This window comes from Nicotiana tomentosiformis, chromosome 11 (assembly GCF_000390325.3).
Source record: "Nicotiana tomentosiformis chromosome 11, ASM39032v3, whole genome shotgun sequence".
Taxonomy (NCBI): Eukaryota; Viridiplantae; Streptophyta; class Magnoliopsida; order Solanales; family Solanaceae; genus Nicotiana; species Nicotiana tomentosiformis.
Genome location: NC_090822.1, coordinates 69,634,609 through 69,657,333, shown reverse-complemented (window position 1 = coordinate 69,657,333; position 22,725 = coordinate 69,634,609). Strand labels below are relative to the sequence as shown.

At 36.2% G+C, this 22,725-nt stretch overlaps 1 protein-coding gene across 2 annotated transcripts; it reads right to left on the bottom strand.

Annotated features, from left to right (window-relative positions):
* Positions 1-7,660: 7,660 nt before the first annotated feature.
* On the bottom strand, positions 7,661-13,082 carry LOC104100309 (NAC domain-containing protein 21/22-like). 2 transcript variants are annotated; one of them, XM_009607519.3, is made up of 3 exons: positions 12,770-13,082; positions 10,000-10,268; positions 7,661-8,417 (listed from the first exon to the last, which is right to left on the bottom strand). In XM_009607519.3, the coding sequence occupies exons 1-3, from the start codon at positions 12,951-12,953 to the stop codon at positions 7,869-7,871; spliced, it is 1,002 nt and encodes a 333-aa protein (XP_009605814.1). In that variant the 5' UTR covers positions 12,954-13,082; the 3' UTR covers positions 7,661-7,868. The 2 variants fall into 2 exon arrangements, with proteins under 2 accessions (XP_009605814.1, XP_009605813.1); XM_009607518.4 differs by having other exon boundaries at positions 7,661-8,420; positions 12,770-13,081.
* Positions 13,083-22,725: the final 9,643 nt, after the last annotated feature.

Here is a 22,725-nt window from a genome sequence, read left to right as displayed (position 1 = left end):
GTAAGAGATTTGAGAGAGAATGATTGATTTTTGTGGAAAAAAATAAAGAAGGATGGGGGCTATTTATAGTAGAAAATAGGGACAAAGTATAATATAATAAACTTAGGGGTTATATTAAAAGTTTGGGAGGGTAGGGGTGGGTGTTTTGGGGGGTGGGGGCCAAATATGGCCGTTTTTGGCCGTTGGGAACGACTATTTTTGAAATTGAAGCCGTTGCCCAACGGCTATAATTAAAAAAATAAAGGGACACGGAACAGGCGGGACGGGATAAATGGGACGAAATGGCCTTCCCGTCCCATCCCATCCCGTGTCCCGTTTAACATGGACCGATCCCGTTTAGAATTAAGTGGGCTGGGATGGGACGGGATGGGACGCGGGATGGGATGGCCCGTCCTGTTGGACAACCTTAGTCTTGCCATTGCCTATGATCCTTTCTTTGAAGTATGCTTTACGTCGTTGCCTCATAAAAAAACTTGCCAGAAAAACCCAATTTGGACCAAACCTGGACTAAGGGAAAAAGAGTGCAATACGTACTTTTAGTACCAGCAAGGATCTTCAACAATAATACCTTTTGAGGTGAGTCACATTCCAGTTGCTCAGTAATTTGACTCCATCCTGATTTTCCAGTTCATACGAACCTTTACCGGTTATAGTTGAGATTCGGTAGGGTCCTTCTCATGTTGGTCCCAACTTCCCGGCGTTGACTTCTCGAGTTCTTTGAGTAACTTTCCTTAGAGCCAGATCTCCAACTTTGAAATATCGTAGTTTTGCCCTCCGATTATAATATCTCTCCATTCTTTACTTCTGTTGCCACCATCCTCAAATATGCCAAATCCCGGTGCTCTTCAAGCAAGTATAGCTTTATAAAAAACACTTCATTATTTGCTTCTTCGTTTGTTTGGGAAAACCTTAAGATCGGCTTCCCCACTTCCATCGGTATCAGAGCCTCCAAGCCATATATGAGAGAAAAGTGTGTTTCACTCGTGCTCAACTTCGTCGTGGTCTGATATACAAATAAAACATCTGGTAGTTCATCTGGCCACTTGCCCTTAGCATCTTCTAGCTTCTTCTTAAGGTTTGAATAATTACCCTGTTGGTTGACTCTGCCTGCCCGTTAGCACTCGGGTGCTACGGTGAAGAAGTAATTCGTTAGATTTTTAACCCTTCCAAGAACTTTGTGACTTTTGAATCTACAATTTGTGGCCCATTGTCACAAGCAGTCTCTTTTGGTATCCTAAATCGATAGATTATGGGTCCCATATGAAGTCAACCACTTCGCGTTCTCCGATCTTTTGGTAAGGACCTGCTTCAATCTATTTAGTGAAATAATCAGTTAAAACTAAAAGGAATCTTACCTTCCCGAGGCCCGGTGGCAAAGGACCACCTATGTCTATTCCCCATTTCGTGAATGGCCATGGGGACACCACCGAATGGAAAAGCTCTGTTGGTTGATGCACTAATTATGCATGGTGTTGACATTTGTCGCACTTTTGTATGAATGTCTTTGCATCTTGTTCCATCCGAGGCCAATATTAGCCAACCCTGACTAACTTGAGAACTAACGAGTCTGCCCCGGAGTGATTTCTGCAGACTCCTTCGTGGACTTCTCTCATTACGTAGTCCGCCTCCGAGGCCCCTAAACACCGAGCCAGCGGTCCTTGGACCGGTCTCCTGTATAATTGTCCATCAACAAGACAGTAGTGAGCCACTTTGGTTCCAGTGCCCGGGATGCTTTTGAGTCTTCGGGTAATTTACCATGTCTAAGATATTCAATGAACTCGTTCCTCCATTCCTAAATTAAGTTGGTTGAATTTACCTTGCAATAACCGTCTACATCCAACACAAAATGCCGCAATTGGTCGACCATACCAGAGTCAGATCCTTTCATCTCCGCGGATGACCCCAAATTAGCCAATGCATCTGCTTCCACCTTTTCCTCCCTCTGAATATGGACGATCGACCATTCTTTGAACCGTGCCAGTAATGCTTGAACTTTGTTCAAGTACTGTTGCATGCGCTCCTCTTCCATGTCGAAAATGATTTGCATTTTATCTCGATGACCTCGAAACCTAGTCCCCAATCTAGTTCAAGTCCTGCAACCAAAGCCTTATGCTCGACTTCATTGTTAGTTAACGGTATATTTCTAATGGCCTGCCTTAGGGTCTCCCCCGAGGGCGTGATTAGAACTACTCCAAGACCGGACCTTTTTACGTTGGGCGCTTCATCCGTAAATAAGGTCCAAACTCCTGATGTCATTCCCGACACCAGCAGTGCTTCCTTAGCATCCAAAGGCAATAATACCGGACTGAAATTGGCCACGAAATCAGCCAAAACTTGTGACTTAATTGCAGTCCGTGATTTATATTCAATGTTGAGCTCTCTAACTTCGACTACCCATTTATCCAAACGGCCTGAGAACTCAAGCTTATGAAGGACATTCCTTAATCTAAGGCCAGATTTTCAAGATGCGGATAACGAGTCTCCGCTCCTTATAATATTTTACTTATGTAATAAACAGGAAATTACGTACTTCAATCTTCGCAGACCAAAATGGCACTTACCGCTACTTCTGATACCGCTAAATAAATCAGTAGTTGTTCACCCTGCCCCGGTTTTGACAATAACAGAGGGCTGGATAGGTACCTTTTTAGGTCCTTCATTGCCTGCTGGCATTCCGGAGTCCACACGAAGTCGTTCTTATTTTTGAAGAGTGAGAAAAAGTGGTGGCATTTTTCCGAGGACCTCGAGTTGAATCTGTCGAGAGCTGCTAATTTACTGGTTATCCTATGTACTTCCTTCACACTTGTTAACTGGTCTAGTATGTCCTCGATGGTTTTGATTTAGGGTTTACCTCGATCCCTCTTTGCGGGATCAGAAACCCCCAAAATTACTGAAGCCAACTTTGAAGGCATATTTCTCCAGGTTCAGTTTCATGTTATGCTTTCGCAAGATGTCGAACGTTTCTTAAAGATATTTCAGATGATATCCTGCATTTAAAAACTTAACTAATATGTCATCAATATACACTTCCATCGGTTTGCCTATCTGATTCTCAAACATCTTATTAACAAGTCTCTGATAAGTGGTTCCGGTATTTTTAAGCCCAAAATGCATCACATTATAGTTTGTTATGAAAAAAGGCTTTTCATGATCCTCTGGGTTCATCTTAATCTGATTATACCCGGAGTAATAATCAAGACAACTCATTAGCTCGTGCCCGACACATCAATAATTTGATCAATGTTTGGCAACGGGAGTGAGTCTTTGGGATACGCCTTATTTAAATCCTTATAGTCCACACACATCCTAAATTTGTTATTCTTTTTAGGTACTACAACTACGTTAGCTAACCATTGAGGGTACTTTACCTCTTAAATCGAACCGGAGTTAAGTAGTCGGGTTACCTCTTCCTTAACAAACCTATTCCTAACCTCTACTATCGGGCGTTTCTTTTGCCTTACCGGTGGGAAGTTTGGATCCAGACTCAGTTTTTGGACCACTATCTCCAATGAGATACCTGTCATATTTGAGTGTGACCACACAAAGCAATCAACGTTAGCTTTAAGAAAATTTATAAACTCTAACCTGAGCTCGGGATTTAACCTCGTTCCTAAATGAAACTTTCTTTCCAAAAATTCCTCGAATAGGGTCACTTGCTCGAGCTCCTATGCGGTTGACTTGGTTGCATCCATTTCTTCTGGTACCTGAAAATATCTCGGTACCTGATAGGATTCTGATGACTCCTCGCCTTTATCGGAAAGGGAGAAGGTCCTGTAATTGCTATTTGGTGGTTTCTTTCCCCTTGCTGCTGGAAACGGTCACCGCGTTCATCTCCTTTGCTATCGATTGGTCTCCTCTTATGGTGTCAGAAACCTCAATAACTGATGATACGTCGAGGGCACATTCTTCATTTCGTGTATCCACCACTTTGAACATGGTGGTCTTTGTTACAACTTCGACGTGAGTGGGTAGCAGAATATCTCCTCGGGTTATCATGTTTGCCATATTGAATCCAGCTAGAAGCTTTGTCGCTGGAATGATGTTCCCGGTTAATTTTTCTTGCTCCGTAACTTTCCATTGCATGATATTGGCTGAACTTCCTGGATCAACCAAAATACGCTTAATTTTGAAATCTAATACGTTAAGTGAAATTACCACCGTGTCATTGTGCGGTAGGTGAAGTCCATCAACATCTTCTTCCGTGAAGGTGATGTCGTCTAATGAGACTTCCCGAACCCTCTTTTCATGAGTCACTGATATTTTCGTCTTTTTTGATTTTGAAAATGTCACCCTATTGACTTCTCTCCCTCCGAAGTTCATGTTGATTGTCATCCAAGGTGACCCCGCTGCTGTCTTTGAGGGTTTCACGTTATCCCAGCTCTGACCATAATTATTTTTGGTTTGGTTACTTAAAAACTCTATAAGATGGCTATTCTTTAACAATGTCGCCACCTCCTCGTGAAGATGTCGGCAGTCCCTAGTTCTATGGCCGGGAGTCCCATGGAATTCACATCACAGATTAGGATCCCTCTGGCTAGGATCCAATCAAATTGGTTTTGGAAACTGTGCCGCTTTGATGTTTCTAATTGCCGACACCAGTTCTACCAGGCTGATATTGAAGTTGTAATCAGGTAACATGGGATACGCGGGATCCCGGTGCCTCTTTCTTCTGCAACGATATTCTATTTCGACCGTGATCCATCCTTTTGTCGAAGACGAGCCTTTCCAATAACTGGAACCCTTTATTACTACGTTCATCAGTCCTTTTGTATGGTAGAAAATGGCCCCTAGAAGACCTCTGATCCGTATCAAAGTCATTTTAAAACTTATCCTGATTTTTGTCGCGACCTCGTCCTTTGGATGATATCGAAGAGCCAAGTTGATCATTGTTTATCCTTATCTTTGACTCGTAGCGATTATGGACATCTACCCATATGGTTGCTTGAAACTCGAGCAAGCTTTCCTTTACTTTTCTGGAGCCATCAGAACTCAATAGATTTGTACCCTTCATGAATGCCTTCGTTTCCCATTCATCTGGAATCGTTGATAACCTTAACCATTCTTTTTGGAATCGGATCACGAATTCTCGTAGTAGCTCGGATTCGCCTTGCAAAATTCTGAATATATCTGCCTTTCTAGCATGGACCTTTCTTGCTCCCGCATGAGCTTTGATGAACGAATCTGCAAGCATTTCAAAAGAATTGATTAAATGTTCGGGTAAGAGGGAATACCATGTTACGGCCCCCTTCGTGAGGGTTTTACCAAACTTCTTCAACAGAACTGACTCGATCTCATGTTGAGCCAACTCGTTTCTTTCACTGTCGTGGTGTAGGTCATGATATGCTCCTGTGGATCCGAAGTCCCATAATACTTTGGTATGTCTAACATCTTAAAGCTCTTCGGGATTAACTCTGCTGCCGCACTTGGTTTAAATGGTAATTGCGTGTACTTTTTCAAATCTGGACCCTTTAACACCCGCGGCGCGCCCGGGATCTGATCCATCTGAGCATGAAACCCCTTTGCATTCTGATCCATTCGTTCATTCATCTCTCTCATGAATCTCACGAGCTCGATTTTGAAAGGATCACTCAAGTTATTGTTCCCAGATCCACTGCTGGTACTTCCGGTTCCGTCAAAACTGACCTCATCCGTTCAAATATAGTTATCGATCCTTTATGTCATCTGATTTGCGGGAGCGCTGGGATGAACCGGGGCCCTTCCATTAGCGTTATTAGAAGCACCTAATAACGCTTGCTTTAATTCCGTTATCATACGGTCTTGCCTCGAGAGGTAGTCCATGATTGCTCTTTGCTGCTCTGTCATGAGTTTAACCATTTCTGCAACGTGTTCGTCCTCCACATCATTAGGAGTTGGCCCCCCACACATGCTGAGGATATTGTCCTTCGCGAACTGGGGTTGTTTCATCCCCTTCGATGCAGGTTTCGCTGATGGAATCATCACGTTGTGACACCTATTCCCGTTCATCGTGTGCTCCAACGTTGTGAGCGTTGTCGACATCATTGGCTGCCATATCTGACTTTTACTTAAGAAAAAAAATGAAACTTGTTAGTAACACACGAATGGATCAAAGCAATTACACAGATGTCTATGCCCCACGGTGGGTGCCAAGCTGTTTACCCATAAAACTATATAGTTAAATTTATAGAGTGATTTATAGACAATCGAATCAATTTGATCCAAAAATGATAAAGAAATAGGAATAATGATAAGATTAACAACTGAGATTAAAAGAGATAATAAGCCTGATTCTGAACTCGGTCTTTCCGAGAGGAAGAACAAAAATAATGATAAAGCAATGACAAAACTATGTCAATTGAGCGTAAAATAGTAGACTATAGCTTTTGTGTGCAGAATATTTCATTCTCAACAATGGTTACTAATCTTGCTATTTATAGCCTCTACTTAGGGGGAAAAGATCCTAAAATCAAGCTCTTCTTGAATAAGAATAAAAACGTCATTGATGGGTGAATAACGACTAGCTTTGAATGCAGATATTCTCTGTAACAGCTGCTCATTAAATACTACCCGATGTCAAACCTTTGAATCTCTATTGTCGGCTATGTTCCATTCGGAATCCATCCTATACAGGTTACACCCTTCATACTCGATGCCAGTTTTTTGCTGACCCATCTTTTGCTTGTCCTCGTTTCCACGTGTCATCTCTCCATTTGACCGATCACTTGTAATCAATCAATTTCACCCCACACAATAAAGAACTCCTTATTAAAGATGACTGTATTTCCCGAGCTCGAATCCAGAACATTTAATTAAGAATGGAATGATATGTACTATCCCAAATATTTTTTTAATTTCAGCATTATAAATGACCATGAAGGCCCATTTCCCCCGCAACCTTTGGTGAACTATGACTTTATTATACAATGAATTTGCTACTAAATTATGCTTATCTAAATCTGATCTTTAGTGTATCTTTCTCTTTTCCTTGTCAAATATGATGGTTCCGCTTGATCACGCGCAATTCCAAAATGGGATAATTTTCGGACAAAACAATGATCATATTTTTGGTAAATACTTTTTACAGAAAGGAGACCTTTCTACTGTCCTGGAAGTACATGCATGATACACTGTTTGAACTTTGAAGCACTACTGAAATGATAAAATGCATAAACAGAATGCTAAGCGGACCCCAGGGTTCTAAGAAGTACAATAATGATCCCTCCAACATTCTGAAAGTTACACTTATTTTCTTTCCTTGACTTCGGAGGAAATATTTGGAATTTCATTTTGTTTCTAATATAGTCCGAAGAAAGTATATCTTTCCGTTGGTGACGGAACCAAGAATTTTGATTTAAAATAATTTTGTAGTTAATTACTTTTGCCGTTACACTAAAAATTATCATAGGATTTAATAATTTATAGGAATTTATTTTTAGCAGTATAATTCTCTCCCGAAAGAAATTCAATTAATGAACCTCTTTTTGGATATATAATGTAATTCAACTCTTGCTTTTCACGATGTATAAGAAATTATGATTTATGCAACCCTTTCCCTTATCCCAATACTTAAAAAGTAATTTGATTTCATGATTATAAGTTCATTTTATATCGGATAAAAAAAACAAAGAGAGACAATCCTAAAACGACAATGTAAATAATCCCCTATATGTGGAGAATTCCATTCTAGCAAAGAGTTATATATATTCATGAAAAAACCACTAGTGATAATTCAAGGAAAGACATTGGAGCATACATAATATTGGACAGCCTATAAATAGTATGTAATATTCGATCTAGTCGAAGGTCACAATATAATATACTAGTAACAAATTAAAAAGACTTCCATCCCACATCTAATTTTGACAAATTTTTAACAGTTGTCTCAAAAATCAATAATGATTGTTCCACATTGTAGTCAAGCCCACCTCAGACAAGAAGCTAGTTTCAGAACTTCCTTCCCCAAAGCTTGTAGGAGAACCTCCTGCTTTTACGTTCACAGTATTACGGGCAGGGTTATTGTTGTTATGACTACCTTCCATAATATTCAGATGACTTAAAACAGCTTTTATTACTTTGTTGTCACACGAAGAGGATGTTGCAGCTGCATTTAAGTACGTTCCAATATCAGCTGGCAAACCGCCGTACGCATCGGTAGCTCCGGCGGTGGGGATGTGGTGGCTGTGGGAGCTGAAAGTTTGGTTAGGGTTGAAAATGGAGAAGCAGGGCACTTGCTCATAGTATAATTCATTCATATTAATAGTATTAATATTAATATTGTTAGGCTGTGTTTGGTCAAAAGTGATATAAGGATCCATTAATGGCGGTAGATATGAAGAGCTTATCGTGTCATGTTCATGATAGATGCTGCTTCCTGTTCCTTGTTTGACAGCAAGTAATTCTTTGTTCTTGTGGAATACTCGGCATAACACCCAATCCTCCTGCTTCATTTTATACAACAAACAAATTAAAGTCAGTACTTAATTTTTACACAATCCATAAATTTTAACTTATTGTACTTATAATGTACATTTATTCAGAATAGTAATCATTGCTTTCTGAGGAATGAAAACAGAAAGTTAAAAGGAAAAAATAAAGTTTATTTTTATGAAAGAACGTGACGTGACGCGCTCATTGCTCAAGGACAGGGGATTAGGTTAGGTTCATGCGTTGTTATCTGAAAAACTGAAAAATGGAATTAATTTCTGATTTAGCTTAGATTTTGGAAGAATCATGAGATATATTTCATATTATACTAGCACTGATCATTACTAACATCTTGTATAACGATTGTGCTAGATCTGTCTCACTTAAGATGGACATTATTAACTTTTAGTAGTATATTGTTTTATAAAATATTCACAGATTCCAAGAAATCAAATTAGTATTTGATGGCATATATGTTATACTGAGTGCTTTGAAACTATGGTTTTATATTTTCTCTACTGTATATTTAATATATAAGTTGAATTAATATTTTAGTTCAGTCGAATTACTTAAGCTTTGCATAAAGTAGTTAAGTTGGTCAACTACTAATACAGTTTTTTTAAAGAAAAAAGAGTTCTTATATTTGTCATAACTCATAAAACCATATTCTTTACATGATAGAAGAAACTTCTAATGATGTTACAGTTGAATATAAAAAGATTCCCAGTTGAACAGCGCACTTACAGCGATTGGATTAATTAACTAAGTAGGCCCCAAAAAAATATAATTTAGATTATTAAGCCAAAAGTTCATAATCATGGGCCAAAAATATTGTATCAACCGTCATACTCATACATAATGTACAGGCACATTTTTTATTTTGCACAGCGACAATTTTTTTCTCATTTCATAATTTCTCAAATCAAATTGAACAGATTATGAATGAATGGACAGTTCTCTCAATTGAAAACTACTCTTATCTACCTTTTTATAGTTTTATAATTTTCATAATATAATAATTAATTAATGATTTTTTTTATGGACCTAAATGCTGCAAGTCGTCAAATGTGATGCTTTTATCGGCAATACCCATTCAGCAAATAATTTTCACTCTTTCCTTTTAGATCGTTCAAAAACATTATCCATAAGTTTCAGTTTGGATGTTGTTTTTTTTTTTTTTTTGTAGTTAGAAGAGAATTTCCAATCTTATCATGTTTTTAATCATTAAGCTGCCAAATGACATGTTTTCAATTGTCTGAGATAATCCAAGTGAAGGGTTATACCTAGACAGGTGTGAGTTAGTGTTTAAAAGCTAGGAATTTGAGATATATAGTATATTAGTAAAATAAAATCTTCGAACTCTTTCTATTGCACCATTACCAATGACAATATCTTAATAACCCTCGCGCGTTATCCCTAAAACCAATAACTATTGTTCTTATGATGTTAATTATTATTTTTAACAAATTATCAATAATCGTTTATCATAAAAACTTATATGTAAGTATCTTATAAGTAGTTTGACTGTATAAACACCCTTGAATGCATAAAACTCAAGTTCATAAATAAGAAATTGGTAGTAGTGAAAATATGTACCTTGAGGGAAGAAATATGAGGGGAAGTAGTTTCGAGGCGGAACTCATGCATGACCCAATCAGTTTTTCTTCCTTTAGGAGCTCTGCCTTGGTAGAAAACTAGGGTTTTCCTCATTCCCACAAGGCTTCCTTTTCTCATTATTGCCCTATCTTTTCCGGTTGCCTTCCAATATCCCGATACCGTCGCCCTGTTTGTTCGCAGTCCCGTCGCGTATTTTCTGTCACGTTGGCTGTAGAAGTACCATTCCTTCCCTCCAACACATGCCACTTCTGCACAGATATATAATTATGGAATTTCCACACTATATATTAGTCTAGCTACCAAAAAGATAGCTAGTTATAGATAAATGTTCATGAATAGTAAGATGAAAATTATATAAACTAATAAAATAAGATTCACGATATAAATATTATTTATACAATTAGGAACTTATTACATGTACTAATCACGTAGAAACGGATCTAGGATTTAAACTTTATGAGTTTACATTCGCAATTCTACCACATCCTATCTAATTTAGTGGGTTCAAAATCTATTATTTATACATATTTACTATTTTTAAGGTAAAAATATAGAGTATGAGCGAAAGCTAAGGGTTCAGATGAACCCATAGTCTCTATACTAGATATGCCCCTGCTGTCATGATCCAACTCCATGGCACGTATTGTCCTTTTTGGGCCTAGGTCGACACAAATTTGACTTATCGGCTATGCCACATAGACCCCAAAAAGTGTGTGTACCATATGAACTTGTATTGTCTTTATAAAACTCTTCACTTTTGTCTCTCATAATGAGATGTGAGATTTACCTAAGGTGACACGTGCACTTCTTTTTCGGAAGTTTGCCAGCCTAGAAGTCTATCAGTCCTACTCGACCCACCCTCGCCAGCCCGCCTTCCCGTCATAGGCGTCACAGGTACATTTCTTGATAAAAAATAATTAATAATATGACAAAAATTGTTACTAACCTACTATAACAATTTTTTTGTACCAAAGTGTATAAGTTAGACTCTTCAAATTTTACTGCATGTTTTATATATGTAATCATTAATTCTAAACAAATCTTGATATAATTTTCCCAACTCATGCATGAATAATCAAGAGAAGATGGGACAAATAATATAGGATAGACCATAAGGAAAAATAAGGATAAGAAAATGAAAGGAAAAAAGGAATATGTCGATATCATGAGCATTATAGAGAGATGCTATGTTAAAAGAGGAGGTGGGGACCTGTTGTTTTTAGGAAAAAAATGTCCATGGCTGTTGTGGCACCACCATATATGACTCACTCTTTTTAGGCCATGATGGACTCTATCCCAAAATGGAGACTTAATTATTGAGGGACATATTTTGGCAAATGGCTTAGGTTACAGTCTTAGAGATGTTGACGGATTTATTATAAGTTCAAAGCACCACAGTATATACTGATTCTTTGAAAATAGAAATGTAAAACAAAAAAACTTATCTTGCAATAGTAAGAAAATTAAGTAGATGATGTTGACGAGATAGCTTTAGAATTACACGGGTAAAATTATGAACAGAATTCCTACTTTCTCAACTCAATTGGATTGGAGTATAAATGTACACGCGTGTGGTTGACACGAGGAAGATGGTTACTTTAATTTGCATCTTGTTATCTCTATCGTTGTCACCATCTTTTGGTTGAGAACAATGCCAATTAATACTGTCAATTTCTTCAAAAGTTGATTGAATGAGAAATCTTATATCTCACAAAATTTTCACTTATACATTTAAAACATCAGTTCTGTATGAATACTTATAGAAATTATTTTTACGGCCACTTTGAAAATTGAATTTTTTTCTGTACATAACACGTACTTCGAATGGTTGAATATTCTGGAGGAGTGCTTTTTATTATTTTAAAAAAAAATAAAAATCAGATATACGAGTAATATATAGGAAAGACTATAAACTTGAACCAAAAAAGAAAATACAAAAATATTTGTAGGAAAAAAAAAAAGAAAAGAAAAAGAAGTCCCATTGATCGATGAGACAGATACATGCAACCAACACCGATCTATCTAAGAACATTATTTTTCTTTTCCTGTTTTTTTATATTTTGTTATTAGTTTTTCTCCTTATGTTTCGTCTGATTATTTGGAAAATGATTTGCAGAAGCAGAATTATATGGAGTATATGTTTTAATAAACTCCGCCACTATGTGGTGATTGATTTACTTATTAAAAGGAAGAAGAAGATTTGCAGAAGCAGTTACATGCTAATTAATGTTCTTTGGTTACTTATTTTGACAGACGAATGATATTTGAGGTTAGACAGAAAAGTCAAGCTATATTGGGGAAATACTTTGAGAACGTTTAATATACGCAGTGTGAACAAACAAAGGAGAATGGAAATTTGTTTGCAGGAATTCAATCTTGAAATAATACAGTTAAGTGTTAGTGTTAATTAGGAAGAAGATAGTTCAAATCTTTTCCAATAAAATTAAGCTAATCACAATTATTAGCAGTATGAGATTCTTAATTTCTTATCCACGAAAAATAGAAAAATAAATAAATTATGCATGACTTTAGACCAATCCGGTAGCTATCATTTCATCTACAGAGGCAAACCAAAATTGGACAGAGAAAATTAACAAAAAAGGATCACAGTTGCTGAAAAATGGAAGAACTCCTAATTAATCAACAGCAGCAAGCATATATCATTAAAACATCATCGATCTGAATTTGATGATATAATAAGTTATATATGCGAAACAAATTAACCTGAATTCTGGGAAAGAAGAAGTACCAGGAATCTCCCAAGGCTCGGATTTGTTAAGGTCAACTTCGATAAGAAGAGGGTACTGTTGGTCGGATTCAGAACCAGCAACCTTCTTCATTAAGTAATCGCAAATAAGTTCTTCATCTCTTGGATGGAATCTGAATCCTGGTGGTAATTTGGATTCCACCATACTCAGGCTGCTGCTACTCATTTTGAATAACAAGAGGAAGACTAGTAGACAAGTGTATGAAACTCTATATTCAAAGGTGGAGCTGGTAGTACTTCATATAAAATCAAAATATCAGATTTCCTATAACAACGCCAAATTAAATGCTACTCTACTTCATCTATATATAAGCACTACTTCATACCTCCTATATTTATTTTATTATTTTGAGTTTAGTAAATAAATAAATAAATAAATAAATTTCTATGGTATATATATGACTAAATTATCCTTCGAATTTATTGTTTTAAATAAATATGTCGTATTATTTATGTGACTAGCTATAAAGACATGTCATAAAAGTAAAATAAAAAATTATAATTAAAATTAACGAGTTTCTAAGTAAATAATATTTTTTAGAACATACTAATAAAAAATTATATAAATAGAACAGAGGGAGCAGTATTGAAGACTTATTATTATTTCTATTGAGTAGGTAATTAGTAGGAAAAATACATTCTTTTGTTAAATAAAAAACTTCATTATTTTAACTAAAAATAAAATCAAGTGGTTAAGTCAACCAATAATTCCGTGTAATTAAAAGGGGGTTTGTGTGGTTTGAACTTCGAAGAGGATTCTTTGGCCCCACGTCTAATGATGACGTGGAGCGCCAATGGTTGCCAACCTGCTGACGTGTCCTTGAGAACTAAGTCATTGCCTACTTGTATTTTGTGATATACTCTTGACCAATCCATAAAATTATCCAAATTTATTCCTGAAATTAATTAGCCAGCCAAACTTCGCATATGTGCTATTTTGCTGATTTCAAAATATTTGGCTTTAGAAAGCGAAAAAGAGATTATAATTCTGGGATGGAAGATGTACCTTATTGTGTTTGTTTCTCAATACCGAGCAAGTAGTATCAAAATTGACAAAGTCTCTTTAGGTAAATAAACCAGTTTATGTAGAGAGAATAATCTTATAGAATTACTCGATAGGAGATGTGGGGTAAAAATTTATTCCCACCCTATATTTGTATCATACCAAGAGATGCATGACATTATTTGATAATAAGCTATTGTCACTTAGTCATGGTTAGGGGTGTAAATGGACCGGGTTGGTTCGATTTTTTTATTAAAATCAAACCAAACCAACTATATCGGATTGCATTGGTTCGATTTTGTCGGATTTTTTGAGTTTTCGGGTTTTTCTATTACATGAATACTATTTCGATCTTACTTTATTAAAGTTATAGATAAAGTTTTGATAAGTGAATATATGTTTATCAAATATTGAAAAAATTGACAAACATATGATTCATTAAAATATTCTAATGAGATTTTTTTTGTAACACATAATAGTTATTTTCTTAGTCATCTAACAATAATTTTTCGTTAATGTACGCTTTCAAGGTTAACAAATGAGGATCCCAAATATTTCTATATTTAAAAAAAAATTAATATAAAGTCTTAAAAATAGATATATAATTTATATATTTATATGTCGGTTTGGTTCAAGTTTTTTATTCAATACCAAACCAAGTCAAACCAAACATAATCGGATTTTTTAATCGATTTAGTTTGATTTTTTAATTTGGTGTAATTTTTCGATTCGGTGTGAATACCCCTAATCATAATTAATGAATATATTTTTCTTATGTTATTAAATTACTTAACCACTATAAGTTCATACAATTTGATATAAATGGCGTTGTGGCGCAAAAATGACAAAGAGAGTTGGCACCGAACAAGATGTAGCCTCCATCTGGAAATTGAGGTTTCTTTAAGATATTATAAGAATTAAAAGGCCCACCACTGTACTTAACTATTTAATGACGTGCCCAATGAAAGGATGACGTTTTGGACCGACTTGTTTTGGAAGCATTAGCATTTGGATTGGAGCCCATCTTTTACTTTGAAAGTCCACATTTTACCTTCAATAGTAAGTCCCTAGCATTGGCAATACTAAATATGTCCACTATTTGACCATCTTTTTCAAAAGGAAAAAAAGAAAAGAAAGGACAATAATGATTAATTAGGGCTTTCACTAGAGTTTCACTTAAGAGTCGAAAGAAGTATTATTGTTGGTACATGACCAAACTTTACCTTCCAATAAGAGTAAGAGATTCTTTTTGTTGTGTAGATTCACACTTGTTTTGCTCGTGTGAGAATGTTTTTTTTTTCTTCGTGATTTCCAACTCCTCTATAGCACCCCTCATTCTTCCCCATAATTATTAACTACTCATTTAAGCAAATTATTCGAGTTACTCAGCACTTCCTAATAGCAAAAAAAAAAAACAAAAAGAAGGTAATATATCTCAACCGTTATAAATAGTGGCGAACATCAGGTAACTTCATACTTAAAACAATAAATTTGAAAATATTTTTTACTGTTTAACAATACAGTATTCAAGGTTGTCTTGTTGGCAATGTTGTACTAGTAATTTTCAATGTTCAAGACAATGGATAGTAAGTGCCAATTAAAGACGGACTGTTAATGACAACATTACCTGTTTGAGTGAATATAAATTATAATGACACCATTTGAATTAACATAGACACTGATTAAACTTTTTAATTTCTAGTGTAAGGTAAGATGTTTTGGTTTAAAGACAAAACGCACTAGGAAAAAATATATAAGAAAAAAGTTTTTCATTAAAACACAGATCAGTCTTTCCCGTAGCCAAAAACAAAGGGATCGAGTGAAGTTGATTGAACACAGTTGATATGGGGCAAATTTTGATGATTGAAATAAGTGGCAAGCTAATTGTTCAACTTAAAAACATCGAATTAATGATATGAAGACTAATAATTCACGACTTAAAAAGGGCCGCTTTAGCTAATAAAGAGTGGAGTGTGAGTGTTCGGCAATTATGGCCACGCTCAAAAGTTTAACACACTACTAGAAATCACGGAAAATTAGACCGAGACATACTGACCAACGTTGGTCGGTTATAACAAAAGCGACCAAAAAACCGTCCAAAGCAGATAGAAACTATCAAAAAAATATTTTACATCTTTTTTAAATTATTACATACCGACCGAAATTGATCGGTATATTGGTCAAATATTTGACCGCAATGGTCAGACTTGCTTAGTCAAAGTACCTTTTTGATTATCGACCTACATCGGTCGGTAATGTAGACCCACATTTTTAAATTTTTATAATTATATTATTATTTAAATTATTTTATAAAATTTATAATTGAATTTACCGACCAATGTCTCACCAACTTTGGTCGGTAGATATAATTTCTGGAAAATAACCGACCAACTTTGGTCCGTTCATAGGTCAAACATGGTCAAACTTTTGAATCACATTAATATTTACTATCTAAATAATATAAATATAATCCGTTAACACTTTATTTTGTAATACAGATAATGAATACACTAACATATACTATAACAAGCTATATATAGTTAAAATAGTATAACGAAGTGTGTGTGTGTGTGTGTGTGTGTGTGTGTGTGTGTATATATATAAGTATAGCCACATCTAATAACGCGAAGCGCTAGGGCCACAAGGTCGGGTTCTTTTGGGGATAGACTTGTGAAGAAGCAATAATCTAATTAGTATATATAATTGATCATCATCAATTATATCTATTTGTAAATTGATTCATCGACTTATAACTTACTTAGATGTATCGATGAATATTAAAAACAAAACGTCTCGACTTATATCGATAAATATTAAAAACAAAACGTCTCGACCTATATCGATTAATCTATGTCATGCATTATTAGTGATGAATGAAAGAAACTAAACTTATCTGACATGTATATATGGATCACAAATTAAATAAACTGTCACGACTCAAACCGATGGGCGGCGACGGGTACCCGGTACGTTACTCAACCGAGTACCAACATAAAGTATCTTTCGTATAATTCCATCATAGGTAAATGAACCGGAGTAAAGCATGAGGGAATAAACTTATACATATGACATACTGGCCTATAAGACCTAAAACGATCACTCGTACATTGAACATATGCCGACAAGGCCATACAACCTTTCATATACATGACATCTGTCTACAAGCCTCTAAGAATACGTAATTATCATAAAGGTCGGGACAGAACCCTGCCATACCAAACAATACACATCTAAATCATACTAACCAAACAAGCAACTCCGGAGAAAATGGAATGCACCAACATCTTCCGCTGAGCTGATCGCCTACTTGGAGGACTCTAGACCTGTCTATCGAGACCTGCGGGCATAAAATGCAGCGTCCCCCAGGCAAAAGGGACGTCAGTACAAATAATGTACCGAGTATGTAAGGAATGAAAATCAGTAAATAATAGACATGAGAGAAACATGGAGTAAAAGACTCGACATGTACGTTTGCATAGCTCTGTGAATCATTTCATTTTTATAATGTCATGCATATGCGTATAAATGTCATACCATACATAGGTATATACGTTCATAACATCATAAAGCCTCTTAGGGCATCCCATCATATCATTTCGGCCACTGTGGGCAAATCATCAACGTATACCAGCTGATCAGGTGGTGGTGCGTATATAACGCCATAACCTTTTCCCATATCCCATATACCTATAATATACTCTATATAACGCCATCTGGTCATGGGTTAATGTACATGTATAAATGCATGAAATGCATAAGAATTACGTTAATAAGTTTTCTCGGAATGTCATAAAAATAAATATGCCTTTCGGATAAACTTTATCAAATGCGTATTTTTCTAAGACTCATGAACAGAAGATATAATAATAATTCACATGGGGAATCAAGAATATAGACACCCCTAGTATTTCTATGAATAGAGTCATTTATGAAAGTTGCGTATTTTGCTTGTTTCATTTGTATTATTTGGATCACGCCAAAAGGAAAGAAGGGATAGCCTTAACATACCTGAACCGATTCTCTTGATAATCCCTTTAACACCGTCTTTTGCGACGAAACACGTAACGGCGAGATCGAATTAGGGAACGACCAAATTCAATCACAACAATAGCACAAACTAGATGCCTACCAAGTACTCCATCGTGTGTAATTTGGTATTGTAGTAGGAAGATTTTATGCGTTCTTTTGATATATTATAATGTGTCTTTGTAATGGAAAGAGCACTATATTTGGATCACTTGAAAATCTAAAAGATAAAATGAAGCAAAATGGTCACAATTTCTAAGTGTGTTACAACACGTAATGAAGAAATGTGTTTGAATAGGTGTGGGCCCACTTCATGTGGTGGCTTAGCCACATAACATTAATTTGTCACCTTTCAATTTGAGTTAAGAGGCATTAGTTTGAAGGGCGGGCTGCCACGTTGGGTAATTTTAAACTTTATCCAATAATTTAGGTAATATCCCATTACCCAATAATTAACCAATTACCCACATAATTAAGAATTATCTTAACTTACTTAAAATACTATTTACTTTTAACACACCTTATACACCTTACTATCATGGCCATGTGGTACCTTGTATGGTATTATTCCATAAATATCGGGTATTTTATCTCGGGCCGCATTTTATCCCAAAATGTCAAACTTCGACGAAAATTATTTTTTTCGATTTGCTTACCCTCTCACCTTCACGAATTTACTCATCACTTGTTTCAATTAGCATAATGCTTATAATCTTAGAATAATCTCATTCCCGAACTTACGTCGATTAACTTACGGCGAAACTTTAACGTACGCAAAATACGGGATGTAATGTCTTATTTCCGAGCTTTCATCAATTTACTTATGGCGTACTTTTACGTACAAAAATATGGGGTGTAATATCATTCCCCTCTTTGGAACATTCATCCTCGAATGTTGACTGATACACTTATCATTATCATAACCCGTAACTCTTTCGAATAATTTAATACTCTTAATGCCATTTAGGCAACTATTCTTTGAATAAATCCAAAGGCCAGGGCATTCCCCCCTTTAGGCCTCTTTCTCACACCACGGTCTATGGTCGGAATTCTTCTAATTTTGTAACTCTTGCTACCTTCTATCATACAGCCTGTATGACTTTTTCCTTGTATGTGCGCCTATGCGACTCTTCTCTCCTTTTTCCTCTAGTTTTTAGCCAATCTCTAGGCTTCACTTTGTGAACATATATAAAATTATGTCAAGTTGTCCCTCTAGGCGTCATTAGATTTACTTCATCTAAGTAGGCCATACTATACCATAATTCTTACTTCAATTTATCGTTACTGAGGTTTGCTACCAAACTCCAGGTTACTCTCGTTGCTTATCCTATATGCATAAAGCTAAGTCTTTTAACGCTTCCTCATTATTGTTCATCTTAAGAATGATGGCCTAATCTCATTTCATACGTTGTGACTTTTGTACATCTTTTATTGATTCACCTCAATATTGATCTATAATATACCACTGATAGCTTGAAACTTTTTACGTAATACCTTGCCACTAGGGCTTACGTGCATCAAGGAATATTTGAAGTATTTTTCCTGATCTACTTAGCGGCTATACTGTACTTCAATAACCTTATTTTATAGCATCCCAATATGATTCATTTATGTGGGTATTTTAATCCCGTACAATTCATGAAATCCTCTTCAAATCATTACTCAATCGAAGGCCCAGACGTCATCCTTTATCTATCACAATTATACCCTCATTGTACTATCAGGGCAGCATTCCATCTCTTCTAAATGCCATTATTCTTAGAGTCGTTTGAGTTCATTCAGGCTATACTGAGCTTTGTATAATTTAGAGAAACCATCAGCTCTCTTGTTTTCATGGGCTTAATCCTAAGGACTTTATCCATTCTCATTACCTTCTCACTCGCCCTTTCTTATTCTTGCTCCTATCTTCCTAAAACCTTGTCGCTTTACCATACTTTAGCTTGCGACCTACACATATTCAATTATACTAATCACAACCTTCCTTCAACTTGCTTGCACCACAGATTTCCTTATGTGATTTTGGAACATCAAGCGAGACATCACATCATCTCTAACTCTTCTTTACTCTCTTAACTAGACCTCTCGGTACCTAGAAACCATAGGCTGGAAGATATTCCACTTATGACGCCAGTATCATTCCTGGATATTGAATCCCCGCACTTCTAGCCTTCTATCCGAAGTAAGGACTATTCACAACCTTCTACATCTGAGTATCTCGTACGTTGTCCACCTTTACCTTACTTATCTTAATATATTACCTCACATTTTTCTGTCTCTTTCATAACCTTCCTTCAACATAGGTATAATTCCTATCCACAATTTGAAGCTCTATTATAATATTTGCGCCTCTGATGCATACACAATCTAGTGGGAGCTTCATACTGACTTCTTATGAGGCTGGTACTTCTTCTAACTGGATTTATCGTAGAGCCATTATAGAATATGGCTACTGTACTATCTCTCTTGTACCTCTGATATCTAAGAGTAATCCTGCAATGTTCTCAATCATGAGGTCTATAATTTTCTGGGTCCAATAATCAGATTTCTGATTTACTTCGTTGATGTAACTCTTTAGTTTCCTCCTTCTTCTGATCAGCCTTTATGTAGGCTTAAGCTATCTCCCGGTCTGTGGCTTAATTCTTTCTTTTAACTTATACCAGAATCTTCTACGACTGTATGATTGCCAACATATGTTGCATGGATAATACTCCAAAATCTTTAGTGCGTTCATAACGTAACTAACTCTGGATCATTAATCAAATAATTCTTTTTCGTCCATTCTCAGCTTTCTTTAAACGTAAGCCATTATTTTTCCTAGTCTTTTGCCTCCTTGTTGCGTGCATACTTAGCTTATCTTGGTTCCCACGCATGCCGGAGTTTTCGTGCAACTCATATGTTCTCGAATATTACTTTTGATTTTACTTCCCGTTCATTAGCCACGGTAGGTGCCACTTTCTTGTGGAGTGCATACAATGTTGTAGTGAGACTGTTTTTACATGACCATTTCTCCTTCGAGTTACCATGTTTAGGTTGAAACCTTTTTCCTTATTTCCTCAGCTAATCTTTCATTGTAGCACTTAGGGAGGACCTTCTGACTCTTGTAAAGCTGTGAACTTATTACATCGTATACTCGTCGGAATTTTGATGTTCTTCCTCGCCTATAATTATCCATAGTTACTTATCTTCGCATCCTTGTGCTCGTAGGGTTGCTTCTGAACTGAAATTTTAACTGTCTTCATAGTGGCACTCCCTTTTATTTCCGTAATGCTTGTACGGTACCTTTAACTGCCCAACTCCTATCTGAATATTTCTCAAGGATCACAATGTCATACCTGCGAGACTGAATTCCCCATGTTGGGATTCAATATTTTTATCTTGCACGATCTGTTGATTTGTCTGTATCCTCTTGTCTAGCCATAACTAGGCTCTTCCTGAATCAACTACTAACTATTCGTTGGCCCATTTTCGTATCAATATTTCGCGTAATCTTTCTTGGGTTATTTTCTTTGTCTTAACTTACGTCTCGCACTGGCTCCTTATCTATTAATAACATCTCGGGCAGGAATCCTTACTTCCTCTCCTTGACGTTGTGTTTGCATAATGTTCTGTAATCATTGCATATCTGTAGGATTTGAATGAGTACAATCTCATCCCTTTCTCATTTTTATCGCATTCTCCCTTTACCATTCCGTAGTTACTAAAACCACTTAATTTTGACTTAATGCCACATCACTCCATATTCCCCCCTTTATGGGAGTACTAAGAGTTGGAGCTACAATGACCTACCTATTGATGTTTTACCTCTTCATCTTTGGCGTCCTTTCACATCATCGGTGACCCTTACTCGCCTTGTGGTAATCCTTCTGTACCAAGGATAAAAAATTCCTTACTCGTGATTTTGACACTTAGTGCAACTGGCACATACAGTCCCTTAAGCTTAACTTTCCTCACATTGCTTGCTTTAGGTATGCGTCTTCCTGAATGACCATTCTCTGAATTTCTTATGAATCTTCTTCTGTTGTCCATTCTATTATTGCCAGAACACAATCTGAAATTCTTATGATGTCGACCATTATCAAATCATTCAGTCCCTAATTCATGTTTAGTTTATCTTGTTCACCAGCCCGTACTGATTTCTATTACTCTAGGGTCTAACTTTTCTTTCTGGTAGTCGCGTTGGAGTCACAAACTTATTTCTCGAAATGAGGATACGACTTTATGGCCTATACTCTTTTGTCGTCTCAAGACCTGTCACCTCTCGTCTTTTCCTTCACTTGACTATAGACTCTGTAATACTATCATCTTTTTGATATATCGTTGTCATCCATGTATCACATCTTACTCATAATACTTCATTAACTCTCTTCTTATTTCCTGCTAACATTTATGTCTATTACTTTATTCTGAAAACCCGAGCAAGGCAATCTTTTTCTTTTAGCTCCCCTTTGCTCCATCCAGTGGCTCTTCGAGTTGCTTAACGTTTTCACTCTACTAGGGACGGAAGCCATATTAAGGTAATATTTATTCCTTCCAAGATTTCAGTGCCTGTCTTTGAACATTCTAGTATTCATATCTAGCTGTACTATTCTAGAGTGCACCATCTGGGTATCTCACAAAGATATCTATTATTATATTTGCTATATCCTTTGGAAATATCAACTAACACAAATAATCCATTCACCATTTTGGGTTACTCTTACCCCAGACGGATCCTGATATCCGTCCTTCTCTTAAGCTACGCATGTTAGCTCCCGTAGGGCATAATTGAGATGGATGTGATCAATTGTATATATCTCTGTTATTGTTAAAGGTACTCAAAAGGCTTATATTTCTCTTCCTGAATTGTAAATAATGATCATCTTCACTAACTGGGTACCTCATACCCTTCTTCACCTTGCTTTTTTTACTT